The sequence below is a fragment of the Halichoerus grypus genome, chromosome 7 (genome assembly GCF_964656455.1).
Source record: "Halichoerus grypus chromosome 7, mHalGry1.hap1.1, whole genome shotgun sequence".
Taxonomy (NCBI): Eukaryota; Metazoa; Chordata; class Mammalia; order Carnivora; family Phocidae; genus Halichoerus; species Halichoerus grypus.
In genome coordinates, this window is record NC_135718.1 from 146,262,892 (window position 1) to 146,277,814 (window position 14,923).

A 14,923-nucleotide genomic window follows, 5' to 3' on the forward strand; every position below is an offset into this window, starting at 1 on the left:
ACCGTGTGTTTACTATAAAGGGAGGGCCTAGGAGAACTTGGCGTTTCGGAGAACATCTGTCATGTTATGGAAATTAACTATACACTTCCAAAGCAAGTTTCATACAAGCCACTTCACTTGAAATCTCTGTTGAAGAAATCCCCAATTTTGCCAAAATACTTCTGCATGAGAAATTTTGGAGTTATCAGATAATTTATTGTACTGGTCTCGTCTGAACTGAAGGATAAACACTGCACGTGCCCATCTCTTAATTAGTGTGTGTCACCGATCGCTCTAATGTACTAACGATCATAGGATTATCCTTTAATAACGACTAAAGTGAGAACAAAGAGAAGAGCGGCACAGGCTCTTTTAAGCCAACATGGCACAGAGTATGGAGGCCGGTCACGGGTGAGGGTGCGAGTCCTCAGGGGCTTGATGATCCGCGCTCTCTGGGTCAGGATGGCTCTCTGGGCCCCAGCCCACTTCCCTGGCCCCGACAGGCGGTACTGGTAAGGTGTGCACGGTCCAAAGAAAACTTCCATAGCCAGCTTTGGATCCCACAGGAAGAGTGAGAGCAGTTTGGGTTTCACTCCTATTTCAGAGGCAATTTCATCCATGTAATCCACGTACTGTACTCTGCGTGTGTCACGAGGGTTATTCAGGAATCTGAAATCAGAAGGGGGAAAAATAAAAAAATTAAAAAATTTTAAAAATTTTAAAATAAAAAAACCGCAAGTCAGCTGACAACCCCCATCCTTCCAAGCACGATTTCCTCTCAACGTCGGTGGACCTTGTATGAGGGGATAATCCATGGGAAAAAGAATGAATGGCTATTGATAATTTCTCAGTGGTTTCTTTTTTTTTTTTTTTAAGATTTTATTTATTTATTTGACAGAGAGAGAGAGACAGCGAGAGAGGGAACACAAGCAGGGGGAGTGGGAGAGGGAGAAGCAGGCCTCCTGCCGAGCAGGGAGCCCAATGCGGGGCTCAATCCCAGGACCCTGGGATCATGACCTGAGCTGAAGGCAGATGCTTAACGACTGAGCCACCCAGGTGCCCCTCTCAGTGGTTTCTAACAAAATATTCACACAGTGTATTTTTCACCTCAAATCCTTCCAAGGGTCTTGGATAGTCATAGGTGGTGGGGTTCGGAAGATTTTTGTCATATTAATGATATTCTTTGCTGAAATCTTCTGTACTTTGGCCATGCATTTGATTCTCATTCAGGATATAATCTCATTTTGGTAAATTGGTGGAAAATATGAATTGTACTGGCCAGTTATTCAGGTATGTGTGACACTAATTTGATTTTCAGTATTATTGAAATGCAAATCTTGGCTGACCTTCTTAAACCAACTCCTGGATAACTGACTATTCTTAGGACGAACCCTTTGATTGTAGAGAACAAGCTGTGACATTCACATGGTAGATTCTCAACAGGTATTTGTTGCATAGAAATACATTTCCAACCCCAATGGTTGAGGATAATTTTCTATTAAGAAGATCTGGTACAACCTACAAGCCTCTGACTTCGTGTCAGAATTTTAATTGGATTCTGTAATGATTTGCCAACTCATTTCTCACATTGATTTATCTTTCAAGCTCCTTGGAAGAGTGAACAACCCTTCATTTCATCTTTGCATTTCATACACTTTGCACCTCTAAGGCTATGCTATGACATAAATTTATAATTGTATGCTTATCTTGCATTACATGAATTTTAAACATAATTCTAAAGTTTCCATCTTGGATTATTCTGTATCCATTCTTCCCACAAATATTCCATACACTTATATTATGCTTGATTAAGAGGAAATGAAGAGGTTAATATTTGAGATCTCATCTAGGCAAACAGACTCAGATTCTATGATGAGGAAAATATAAAGCATACTTGATAGGCAAACAATGCCACCTAAACACTTTCAATTGACTTTTACTAAGAAGCAAGTTCCTTACTCTTTTTCAAATTTTTTCCTCTTCTTTCTTATGTCATCCACCATGCCACTCACTGAAGGTAATTTGTTCAATCCTAGGAAAGAAAGAAGACGAGGTTCCACAAGAAATGAAGACCCTGAGAATCAGTTTGGTAGAGAACATCATGAGTGAGGTAGCACAAGAGTGGGGGAGATGGACCCAGGAGTTACTCTGGAATGCCCTCCATTCCTTGTTTAATCAGGCGCTCATGCCTTACAGACTTATGAGTTTGCATCTTGACTAACAGACCTCAAAGCTCACAAAGAAGGATGGACTGAAGGGAGTCACACCCAACTGACAAGACACAAAGTAGTGTGTGTGTCGTCCCATTACCAGAGTATTCACTCTGGCTGTCTTTTAAATAGTGAGTTATACTTGTTCATTTATGTTATGAATTCTTTGCCAACAAGTAGTCACTTGATGACAGCTTAAAGTAGTGGTTTTTAAATCTTCATTTTCATACAGGAATCCTACAGGTTAAATAATGATCAAACCCTAAAGTAACAAATCTCAAGTGGCACAATTTCAGATACTGTAAAGGTTAACTTCAGATATGTTTTGCAGCAGAAGAGCTTTGCAATGCTTCTGAAATCACACTATCTGGATTGCCATCTTTTCTAAATATGCATAAGGTCAGCACATACCCTTAAATACACGAATGGCCCATCAGCTCTGGAGCTCCGATGTGGGAATGGTGGCTCCCACAGGCTGGAGGATGCCAATGAAAGCCAGGGTTGGTTTCTCTAGTTGAGGAGGGAAGACATATTTAAACATGGAGTGCTGGCTGTCCAGTACTGTTGAATTATTTTCCAAAAAGGGGAAAGAGAAAGTATATCCTGTGGCAAAAATAACAACATTGAGGTCCTCTTCTGTGCCGTCTTCAAAGATGGCGGATGTCTCCATGAACTCTTTAACATTTGGTTTTATCAGAACTCTACCAGATATTATGTGATTGGGTGGATCATCACTGAAAGTAGGTTGATGGCTCAGGAATCTGAAGAATAAAAATTGAAATCCAGGAAAATCAATATGTATTTTTGGAAAGGAGTTGAACTCAGAAAATACTTCAAATCGTTTTTAGTTGAGCTAAGAAAAAAAAGACTTAGATTTTTGTTTTGTAAAGATTTCCTTTACTCAGTACTTTTTCTGAATTTTTACTGAATAGACATTCTGTATTATTAGAATGCCAATAACATTTATCTAATGCTTATTATAAGCAAAGAGAAGATTTTGAAATGTGGTATATAAGTTTATACCAGTGACAGTATTGATATCTAACTTCTTTAAAACATTTTTTGGGGGGAGAGATTTTTATTTTATTTATTTATTTTTAAAGATTTATTTATTTATTTGACAGAGAGAGACGTAACGAGAGAGGGAACACAAGCAGGGGGAGTGGGAGAGGGAGAAGCAGGCTTCCCTCAGGGCAGGGACCCTGATGTGGGGCTCCATCCCAGGACCCTGGGACCATGATCTGAGCTGAAGGCCGATGCTTAATGACTGAGCCACCCAGGCGCCCCTGTGGGGAGAGATCTTTAAAAGCAATTAGTGGAGGTGTTCATACTAGAACAGCAAAATCAGATCATATTCAGATTTCCATTTATTTTGAGAACCTACATACCATTTTTATAAATTTTACCAACATTCTTTAATACTGCTAGTGGTCTCCCTGCTTCCACCCCTGACTCCCTACAATTTCTCCTCCACTCAGGAGCAAGAGTCACTCTTTTAAAATGTAGAATTATATCCTGATGGGTTTCTATTTCACTAAAAATGAAATCCAAAGCTCTGTCCATGCTATAGCCCTAAAAATCCCTCTGGGGGCGCCTGGGTGGCTCGGTTGAGTGTCTGACTCTTGATTTCCACTCAGGTCATGGTCTCATGGTGGTGACATCTGGCCCCACCTTGGGCTGTGCCCTCAGTGGGGAGTCTGCTTCGAATTCTCTCTCTCCCTCTGCTCCCCCACGCCCACCCCAGGCTCGTGCTCTGTCTCTCAAATAAATAAATAGATCTTAAACAAAATAAAAAGTAAAAATCCCTCTGTGACCTGGCCCCTGCCTATGTCTCTGAACTTATTTCCTACCACTTCACCTCTCCCAGTAGTCTCGCTACACTGGGTTCCTTGCTCTTCCTTGAATAAATCCTCTTCATTCCGGCCTTTGAAGTCGGTGCTGCTTCTGCCTAGAATGTGATTCTCATCTTAGATATTCTTTCAGGACTCGCCTCCTCACTTCCTTAGGTCCCCATTCAAATGCTTTCTCATCATATAAGCATTCCAGAGCCACCCCATCTAAAAAAGATTCTTCTCCCCAACTCTGCTTACTGTTTCTTCATAGCACATATTACTCCATGTCATTGCATTATGTTTTGACTAGTTGGTTTCTCCCCTACTAGAAAGAGGCTCAGCAAGAGCTAGGACTCTACCTGGCCTTGTCCTTCTTCTACTCCCAGTACACAGAAACCTACTTGATCATAGTAGGAACTCAGAAATATTTATTAAATTTATGTAGGCTGTACACATAGTCAATTTTTATGTGCTTCCACATTTATACCTCACAACAGATAGATGGATAGATAGAAAGATAGATGGGTAGATAGGGATTATATTTTGCCAACAAAAAAAAAAAAAAAAGAAAATATTTAACTACACCAGGGTTAAAAGGCAGAGGCAAAATTACTTTTTAAAAATCCTAGAACAGGGTGCCTGGGTGGCTCAGTTGGTTAAAAATCCTAGAACAAGGGTGTCTGGGTGGCTCAGTCGGTTGGGTGTCTGCCTTTGGCTCAGGTCATGATCCCAGAGTCCTGGGATGAGCCCCGCATCGGGCTCACTGATCAGCCAGGAGTCTGCTTCTCCTCTCCTTCTGCCCCTCCCCACCGCTTGTGCTCTCTCCCTCACATGCTCTCTATCTCTCTCTCAAATAAATAAAAAAAAAATCTTTAAAAAAATCCTAGGACACACCTGTGTTGAGGGAGCAAACCATAAACATCATGGTTAAATCGAGTGTTTAATTTATTCTCTGCCCATCTGTTGATTAAGAATGTAGGATAATATTTGTTGAGGACAGCATTAAAACGAGTGAAGAGAACAGTGTCCACGGGCATTCCATTATCCCAGACCTGGTTCCAAATCCATGCACCCCGCCTTGTGCTGAGAAACACCTAGGAGAGAATGCAAATAAATGAAAAATAGATGCCTCACAATGTAAGACTTTCTTTTCCCAGTTTTTCAAATATCTCTCATTTGGCTCATGAGAAATGGACAAGAACTATCTTGCCTTGTTCTCAAAGACAGATAGACAAACAGATCCGGGCACACACACTCATACAAAGGGACACATCTGACTGGTTTCCTACAGTCCCAGAGAGCTCCCCATGCCTTCCTCTGGATCTCACTCTCTATCCTTCCTGTGCTGTCTCCAAAGCAGTGTTTGATGCCTGCCATCTCTTATATTCCAAATTCTGGGCAAGCACAGTGATGCAAGAAGACTAGCGATCAACAAATTCCCACACACCATCCACCTGCTAATCATTAGATATTACAGAATTTAGAATACTTAGTTAATAAGTATCCCTTGAAATATAAGTATGGAAGGAATCAGAGTTGGAAGATGTATCACATGTAATGTCAGTGAAAAATAAAGGGATTTAAAGTGGGTTTCTGATAGAGTTCATATTTGTAACTGGTGGCTGAGATGGTGAAGTCTACACGCTCTGGTAAAAATAAACCATATGGTAGTCACTAAAGTTTGAAATGTTTATTTTTATTCCATTCTCATTTTTTAAATGTATTTCCAAGATGTCTACCAAGAAAACAAGTGTGAGGAGGTAATTAACAATCAGGATTGAAGCAGTGTATGGGTACACCTGACATATTTCATGCCATGTTAACATCTGAGAGGGCAGTGGGCAAGGTGCATCTCGGGAAAGAGAATTGTAGGAACCAAACCTGTGAAGCTACATGACTGAGCTCAACTGCCAAATCAGCTCCAGAATTCCCAATGCCGACCACGATGATTTTCTTCCCCCGAAATTTCTCTGGACTCTTGTAATCCCAGCTGTGAATATATTGACCTTTGAATCTCTTGATTCCTGTGGGCAAGAAAGTATTGCTCAAGCCTTGGTCATTATTTCATATTATTTTTTAAAGCTTATTATTGAACTCAAAGTCCATCCTATTTGGACTTCTGCTTTGTTGTTCTGTAAATGCTGGGCTGTGGACTGTGTCTGCCCATCATCAGACGGAAGAAATCCTCATACAATTTTGTTCTAGACCCTAAGTTGCATGTTTACATTCAGACATCTAATTTCTGCCTCCTTTTTACTTACCTCTAACCCTGCCAAACCTTCAAAGAAGAGTTTGGCTCCTATTTAAGTAGTACATCTTCCTTATTCTTCATCCTTATTATTAATAACTACTGCTTGGACCCACTTTCTTGTCTTGCTTTTCCAACCCAAGCTTCATTCTTGTCTAGATGTTTTCATCTCTTCCTGGGCCCAGTACACCCTTCCCACCAGCACTTTTCACCCTGCTTTCCTACTGGGGACAAAAGCTCCAATGTCATCCACCAGGATCTGAAGCTAAGAGAATGTAGGAACTTTGTATTTTTGCCTAAAAATTTGCTCTGGCTTAAAGCAGAAACCTCATATGGCAAAGCCATAGAAGCTGGTTAATTTTGCAGCATTTCACCTTTTAAACAACACTGAGGTCTGCACGTATGGGCTTCATTTTCTCCTCTGGTGATGCTGGACAGCCCTAGTCAGTCCTTGCCCTGTTCCTTTCTCCCTACAGAATCTGATCCCAAACTCCAGCTTTCTTTTGGAAACAGTTCTTTGATCCTCCCCTAGTAAACTCCTGGCATGGATCTATTGTTCCCAAACTCCATCTTTGCAAGTTCGATAGTCCATCAAATTTCTCACTGTGGCTGTTTCAGTATTTTCCCCTCCCCTTGGTCCCACTGCATTTTCTCTCATTTCCTGAAGACAACTTTTTTCTCATTTTTACAAAACAACAAAATCTTAAGTGAGTGTCTCAACACCTAAAAGTTACTTTGTGTTCATCCATCTGTCCTCTGTCTCCTTTCCCCAGGAGGAAATATTTCTCTTCTCTTCCAAAATGAACACTTTGCCCTGTGGGTCAAAATGCAAGGGGGTTTTGAGGTCAAACAAACATAGGCACAAATCTCAGCTTTTTCTCTACTAGTGACATTTGCAATGTGTAAAATGGAAATGGTTTCACTTAGCTCATAGGAATGGTATAAGGATCCCTTAACACATTCTTATATAGTACTCGAGAAATAGGTTTAATGTTCTTCCTTAAGTATCTTTAATCTCAGCCCACCCTCCCTCATTTTTAATGAGCATCTCTTCAACCTTGTTACCTTGTGGCCTCCTCAATCTTCCTCCCTCATACAGGTAGAATCAGCTCTTCCTGCAGTCTTGCCTGTCTCCAGAAATGGCAACTCAATTGCTGGGACCAACAACATGAGAGTTATCCTCGACATCTCTCGATTACATCTCACATCTGGTCCATCTGCAAATTCCATCATCTCTATGTTCGCACTATACTCAGGATCCGAGCACTTCATTGTATCTCCACTGTCACCCCCTGGTCCAACCTACCACCATTTCTCACCTGAATTCGTGCAAGAGCTTCCTCCCTGGTCTCCTCACTTCTACCCTTACCACCTTGTTCCCCGACCATTCTGAACGCTGCCGCCAAAGAGATTAGAGTATCCCTCTCCTCTGCTTGAAACCTCCTAACAGCTCTTACCTCACTCAAAGTCAAAGCCAGAGTGAAAACAATGGCTCACTGTTCACTCCCTGACATCATCTCCTTCCTACCCCTTCCACTCCCACCCCACAGGACCCGTGAGTCACACTCCCACCTTGAGGCCTTTGCACCTGCTCTTCCTTCTGCACAGTGCGCTTTCTCCCGATATCTGCCTCACTTCCTCAATTCCTCTGGGCATTTGCTCAAATGTCCCTTTCTCATGGAAACCTCACCTGGCCACTTTATCTGATCTTGCATCGCAACCCCCATTCCTAAAAGCTCTCCCCTTTTCCACAGTCATCGTCTCCTACATATTTATCCCATTTTTGTCTGTGTCCATCTACTGCATGCACACTCCTCAGGGACAGAGGTTTTGCCTGTTTTGTTCTCTGCTGAGCCTCTGGACAATTGGTGCTGGATAGGTATTTCTTGACTGAATGTTGAATGAATGAATACAGGAATATTTAAATTTCTAACTAACGAACCAACTAACAGATTTCTCTTGACCAATTTTAACCTTCTCTATCTTCTCATACACTGGGAAACAGACACTCATAGCAATGGAAGTGGAGGGAGTCTAGAATTTCCTGAGAACTCCAAAGGACTCTCACGTTCAGCACTTTTTGAGAAGACTGAGTGTATATCCTGTTCGCTAGAGATAAACAGGGAGATGCTGTGCAGGTAGACCATTCCCACACCATTCCTTATATGCAAGGTGCTTAAGCTTCCAGATAGTAAACAATAGCATAGCAGTAGCTTCTAAGATGTGTACATGGCTATTTATAGTCATCATGCTATGCATATATGTATACATTCAGGAATAAAGCTAAATCTTAATATATTTTCTGTCCCTTTGATCCTACTATTTACTTGAAACTATTTTTTTTTTTAAGATTTTATCTAACTATTTGACAGAGAGACACAGCGAGAGAGGGAACTCAAGCAGGGACAGAGGGAGAGGGAGAAGCAGGCTTCCCGAGGAGCAGGAAGCCCGATGTGGGGCTCGATCCCAGGACCACGGGATTATGACCTGAGCCGAAGGCAGACGCTTAATGACTGAGCCACCCAGTGCCCCTTGAAACTATTTTTTTTAAGTTTTCATTTATTTATTTAAGCAATCTCTACACCCATTGTGGGGCTCAAAATCATGACCCTGAGATCAAGAGTCCCATGCTCTTCCAATTGAGCCAGCCAGGCGTTCCGTATTTAATCCAAACTATTACCAACACAAAACAACTCCCACATTTTTGCTTTCCAGTTGTGGAAAAATGTAGCACTTTTCTCTTAAAATAGCCTAGAACTTGTGGTGATAGGATATTAGTAATTTTAATTTTCAATTTTATAACATTATGTATTATTTGAATGGACCCTGAAAGAATATGCATTACTTTACATTCAGAAAAAATAATATTTATTTTGAAAACACGGTGACTTTCAGAGTTACAAGCTGTCTTCAAGAATAACAATAAGCAACAATGATAAAACCCCACATTATCAGTGCCCTAGCATTCAGTATGACATACCTGGAAAGTTCTGGAGTGGCAAGAAGGGGTCGGTGTAAAGTCCACTGCACACCATAATCCCACCAAAGACATAGGATTCCTGCTTCCCTGCAGCCTCAACTATGACATCCCACTGTCCCGTGCAAGAGAAGTCGGAGCGGTTCCTCAGGCCGCACACCTTTGACTGGGGATGAGACAAACTCGGACTTGTGGCGTCTCTTCCCGGTTGCCTCCTGTCCCAGAGTTTTGGGCCTCAATGAGTAAGGTTGGTTATAACTACTCTCCTTTGGGGTTTCCTGAAAGAGTTTCTTTGAAGCTGGTTTCCCTACCAAGGCTTTTTAAAGTAGAGATGGAGGTCAGAGTGTCCCCAGCTGCAGTCCTAAATGTAGTTGGTGATGAGCCAACACCCGGTGCATATAGTCTGGTGTTTCAACCAATCCATCAGACTTTTTCCTGAAGGAAGCGAGGAGGGAAGGTCCTGCTGACTTAACGGAGATGCTCGTAGAGCTAACCTCCCCGCCTGAACGGGTGTGCCTTCCTGCCCCTCACTCTGGCCTGGCTCTTGACTCCACCAAGAGGCTCCTGCACTTGCTGAGAGTTTCCTGCCTCACTTGCCAGAAACCGGATATATTTTGTTAGGTGAAAGTGTTGCACGTACATCCTGAGGTACTCCATGATTCTGAAATTGTGCAAGTAGCTGGGGAAGTGATCGGGCCACGGGTAATCACTGTAGGTTGTCATCTCCTTCGAAGTGTTGCTGGTGGCAGATTCATAGATGCTTGGCCTGCCACTCTTGGCCTTCTCCTACTGAGAAAAATAAGGACACTCCCTGTCTTTTAGAATACAAGAGTAACACTTAAAAAATCAATTCCTTTGTTTGTCAAATTATGAGGCTCCTGGGATGAATTCCTTCAAAGAAAGTAAGGTTGCTTTTCCAGTACTCCACTAAGAGATAAGATACCTTGTCGTAAATGGTTTAAAAGAGCAAATAATAGGGGCGCCTGGGTGGCTCAGTCGTTAAGCGTCTGCCTCCGGCTCAGGTCATGATCCCGGGGTCCTGGGATCGAGCCCCGCATCGGGCTCCCTGCTCCGTGGGAAGCCTGCTTCTCCCTCTCCCACTCCCCCTGCTTGTGTTCCCTCTCTCGCTGTGTCTCTCTCTGTCAAATAAATAAATAAAATCTTAAAAAAAAAAAGCAAATAATTTTGTGGGGCAGCAAAAAGAAAAATATGAAAAGGTGGAAAGAATATGAAAAGGACATGAAAAGAGAGATGTGTGTAGAATACTAGAGAGTGAAAATAAACAGAGGAAGATGGGGCTGCCTCTCTGCCAAGAGAGCTCGATGGAGTCTGAGTCCTGGCCAGAGGGCATCCAAGACAACGGGGCTGTTTGTAGTGATGGGTAGAAAAGAATGCAGAGCCTTAGTACCTGAGGCTTTCTTTTTCTCTTCCTGTTTTTACTGGCAATCTTTTTCTAATTACGAAAGCAGCACATGTTTATTATAATTTTTTAGAAAATCACAGAGATGAATATCATTCTTGATGATCACTCTATTTTTATTTATTTTTTAAGATTTTATTTATTTATTTGAGAGAGAGAGAGAGAGAGAACATGAGTGGGGGAGAGGGGCAGAGGCAGAGGGAGAAGCAGACTCTCTGCCAAGCAGGGAGCCTGACATGGGGCTGGATCCCAGGACCCTGAGATCATGACCTGAACTGAAGGCAGATGCTTAACGGACTGAGCCTCCCAGGCGCCCCTTGATGATCGCTTTAAATGTTTTGATATATACCCTTCTGGTTTCAGTCTCTCAATCTGGTTTCAGTCTCTCTCTCTCTATTATCTACTTATCTATACGCATACAGACAGGAGATAGTATTTGAGCACTTTACAATATGTCATGGTTTATAATTATATTATATATATAAAATATATAATTATATATAATATAGATTATATTTTTATAATTATATAATTATATTTAATAGTATATAATGGTATGATATATAATAATATATTATATAAAATATAATAATATATAATAGTATATGAGGTATACTATAGTATAATAGTATACTATAGTATAATAGTATAGTATATAATATTATATGTATTATATAATCATATATCTATTACCTAATTCAGTCCTGTGAATCACATTATCATCCTCATTTTTCAGGTTATAACAGGAGTCCATACAACACACAATATCTGTTATGTGCTTTAGCAGCCATTCCTGATTTTTCTTAAAACTAAGGCTAGAAAGATGTCCATCGACAGATGAATGGATAAAGATGTGGTATATATATACAATGGAATATTATGCAGCCATCAAAAGGAATGAAATCTTGCCATTTGCAATGACATGGATGGAACTGGAGGGTATTATGCTGAGCGAAATAAATCAATCAGAGAAAGACATGTATCATATGACCTCACTGATATGAGGAATTCTTAATCTCAGGAAACAAACTGAGGGTTGCTGGAGTGGTGGGGGGTGGGACGGATGGGGTGGCTGGGTGATAGACATTGGGGAGGGTAAGTGCTATGGTGAGCACTGTGAATTGTGTAAGACTGTTGAATCACAGACCTGTACCTCTGAAACAAATAATACATTATATGTTAAAAAAAAAAAAGAAGAAGAAGAAGAAGAAGAAGATAGCAGGAAGGGAAGAATGAAGGGGGGGAAATCGGAGGGGGAGATGAACCATGAGAGACGATGGACTCTGAGAAACAAACTGAGGGTTCTAGAGGGGAGGGGCGTGGGGGTGAGAGACGATGGACTCTGAGAAACAAACTGAGGGTTCTAGAGGGGAGGGGCGTGGGGGGAATGGGTTAGCCTGGTGATGGGTATTAAGGAGGGCATGTATTGAATGGAGTACTGAGTGTTATACACAAACAATGAATCATGGAACACTACATCAAAAACTAATGATGTAATGTATGGTGATTAACATAACCAAATAAAAAAAAAACTAAGGCTAGATACCTAAGTAATTTAAGGCTAAGAAAAAAAATACACCATCACTTAAAATATGTTGTTTTCTCCTAGAAGAATTTATTAGAATCCTAAAATATAATCATTTTAATATACGTGCACAGAAAACACAATTGGGGAAGAGATTAATTTTTTTCTATATCTTTTGTATATTAATGGTGAAATAAAGAATCAGTAATATATGTACTATGAATATTCTAAACTTGAAGCCTAGAAATATGAAATCTAATTCCTGCTAAAATATATTAACTTTAAGAACAGATGACAAAGTATGTGTTTTCTTCTTCAAAATGAAGAGCGTTGTTTAATAAAGGCCATTGTATTTATTGAAGCACTCGTGTATAAAAACATCCCTTCTGATAAGGTTAGTTTCTGCAAATATGAGCAGCATTTTTTATAAGCGAAAGCTTAAAATACGAACATCGTTAGTGAAATCAGATGACACGATGTGGTAGTTGTGGCATTTTGATGTGGTCCTGGGGATATATCATCGCCTGGCTTGGATAGGGAACCGGACATCAGATCTTGCTCTGAATCTACTTCTTCACCTGGCAAATGCTACCTCACAGAGCTGTTGTGAAGACCAAATAATGCACATAAATGCATGGGGTGCTGGGGACATCAGGCTCGGAGGGTAGAGAGGCTTTCCTGGAAGCATGTCTGTTTTGGTTAAGGTCCAACCAGAAACATGGAAACTACTCTCAATACTTGAAACCAGGAATGTAATGCAGGGAATTGTTCATACAAAAAAATGATAAACCTGAAAAACCAACCAGGTGTTGGTGAGATATCCTGAGATTAGCAAAAGCAGGCAGCCACCACCACCTGTAGGCTGGGTCTAGGCAGTTAAGAGCTGGAATATTGCTACTTTTCTTCCCCACCCACCATGGCAAAGTTGGCGGCCACGTGGTCTAGTGATATAACTCTAAATTGGAGAAGAACCTCAATCACATCTGACCTTGATGAAGGACAGAAACCCTTATTGTGCTAAGCTCTTGAGATTTCAGAGTTTTTTTTGTTTTTATTTTTTTATTTTTTTATTTTTATTGTTACGTTAATCACCATACATTACATCATTAGTTTTAGAAGTAGTGTTCCATGATTCATTGTTTGTGCATAACACCCAGTGCTCCATGCAGAACGTGCCCTCTTTAATACCCATCACCAGGCTAACCCATCCTCCCACCCCCCTCCCCTCTAGAACCCTCAGTTTGTTTTTCAGAGTCCATCGTCTCCCATGGTTCGTCTCCCCCTCCACTTCCCCCCCCTTCATTCTTCCCCTCCTGCTATCTTCTTCTTTTTTTTCTTAACATATATTGCCTTATTTGTTTCAGAGGTACAGATCTGAGATTCAACAGTCTTGCACAATTCACAGCGCTTACCAGAGCACATACCCTCCCCAGTGTCTATCACCCAGTCATTGAGATTTCAGAGTTTTTTTGTGGGACAGTTAGTGTTAGTTGCCTTTACTAATACATATATATTATTAGGCTGAAGATAAAAATCTACAGATCAAGTCTTAGCATATATGTGGTAACTGAAAGCAACGGTGATAAGGAAGAATCCTAAGGCCTTGCAAGAAGTGAAAGACAGAGGATTGAGAATAGAACCACAATCAGCCAAAGTTAGAGGACAAGTGGAAAAATATAGAGTAGGAAAAGCAGAGAAGAAAAGAGAGTGAAATCACCGAAGCGAGGGATAAGTGTTTTAAAAAGGAGTTGGTTTTCGACATTTTTAGATCCCCTTGAGAAAGCAAGAAAATTTAGCACAGGAAGTTCATTTGATTTGACAGTGTGGATTGGTAACAGCAGCGAGAGCAGCTTTCTGGAAACGCAGGTATGCCCATCAGGTAACAATGGTGCAGACACGCCCCAGGGGTGAGACAATGCAGAGAATAAGCACATGCTTCTCCTTCAGGAAGCCAGACTCTGGAAGGAGGAAGGACTGCTGGAGTATCATCCTCGGGGGGAGGAAAGATTGGGATTCAAGGGGCGCCTGGATGGCTCAGTCAGTTAAGCGGCTGCCTTCAGCTCAGGTCATGATCCCAGAGTCCTGGGATCGAGTTCCGCATCGGGCTCCCTGCTCAGCGGGGGGTCTGCTTCTCCCTCTCCCACTCCCCCTGCTTGTGTTCCCTCTCTCACTGTGTCTCTCTCTGTCAAATAAATAAATAAAATCTTTAAAAAAAAAAGATTGGGATTCAAAGTACAGGTATAGGCACTAATAAAAATAATACTTATTATGCTAGTAGTTGAGGATAAGTTACTGCTGGAATCTTTGCATCCCTATTTCCCAGATATGGAAAAGCTGCCATCACACATATGGAAACATGGTCTATTCAAACTTACCTCGTATCTCCACAGTCCTCCAATGTCATCACTCCCTTCAAAACAGGTGGGCTCCAGTCCCTCCTCCAGACAGGTCTTAATGGCGCCCAATCCATTGACTCCAGTGCCAATCACCGCAATTCTTTTTCCTGGCATTGCGTCTTGTATCAGGGAATTTATTAGTAGAACATCAGATTTTTCTTGTCATGTACTTTTTTTCTATAATGAAAGATCATTATAGAAAATTGCTAGCTAATGCATTTAAGAAATGTCCTACTCAAAGTTGTTATCCAATTCAAAGGCTCTCTGAGTGACAGAAAACCCTACCTCACACCATACTTTCTCTTTTTCAGGTACAAAGTAGATTGCTTTAAAAAA

At 41.2% G+C, this 14,923-nt stretch overlaps 1 protein-coding gene across 1 annotated transcript; it reads right to left on the reverse strand.

Annotated features, from left to right (window-relative positions):
- Positions 1–277: 277 nt before the first annotated feature.
- LOC118539216 (flavin-containing monooxygenase 5-like) lies at positions 278–14,701 on the reverse strand. The gene is given in 8 exon segments (XM_036097600.2): positions 278–648; positions 1,939–2,011; positions 2,601–2,950; positions 4,916–5,115; positions 5,903–6,045; positions 9,250–9,412; positions 9,844–10,032; positions 14,567–14,701. Coding segments are annotated over 8 exon segments (1,605 nt in total). The 3' UTR covers positions 278–296.
- Between the last annotated feature and the right edge of the window lie 222 nt (positions 14,702–14,923).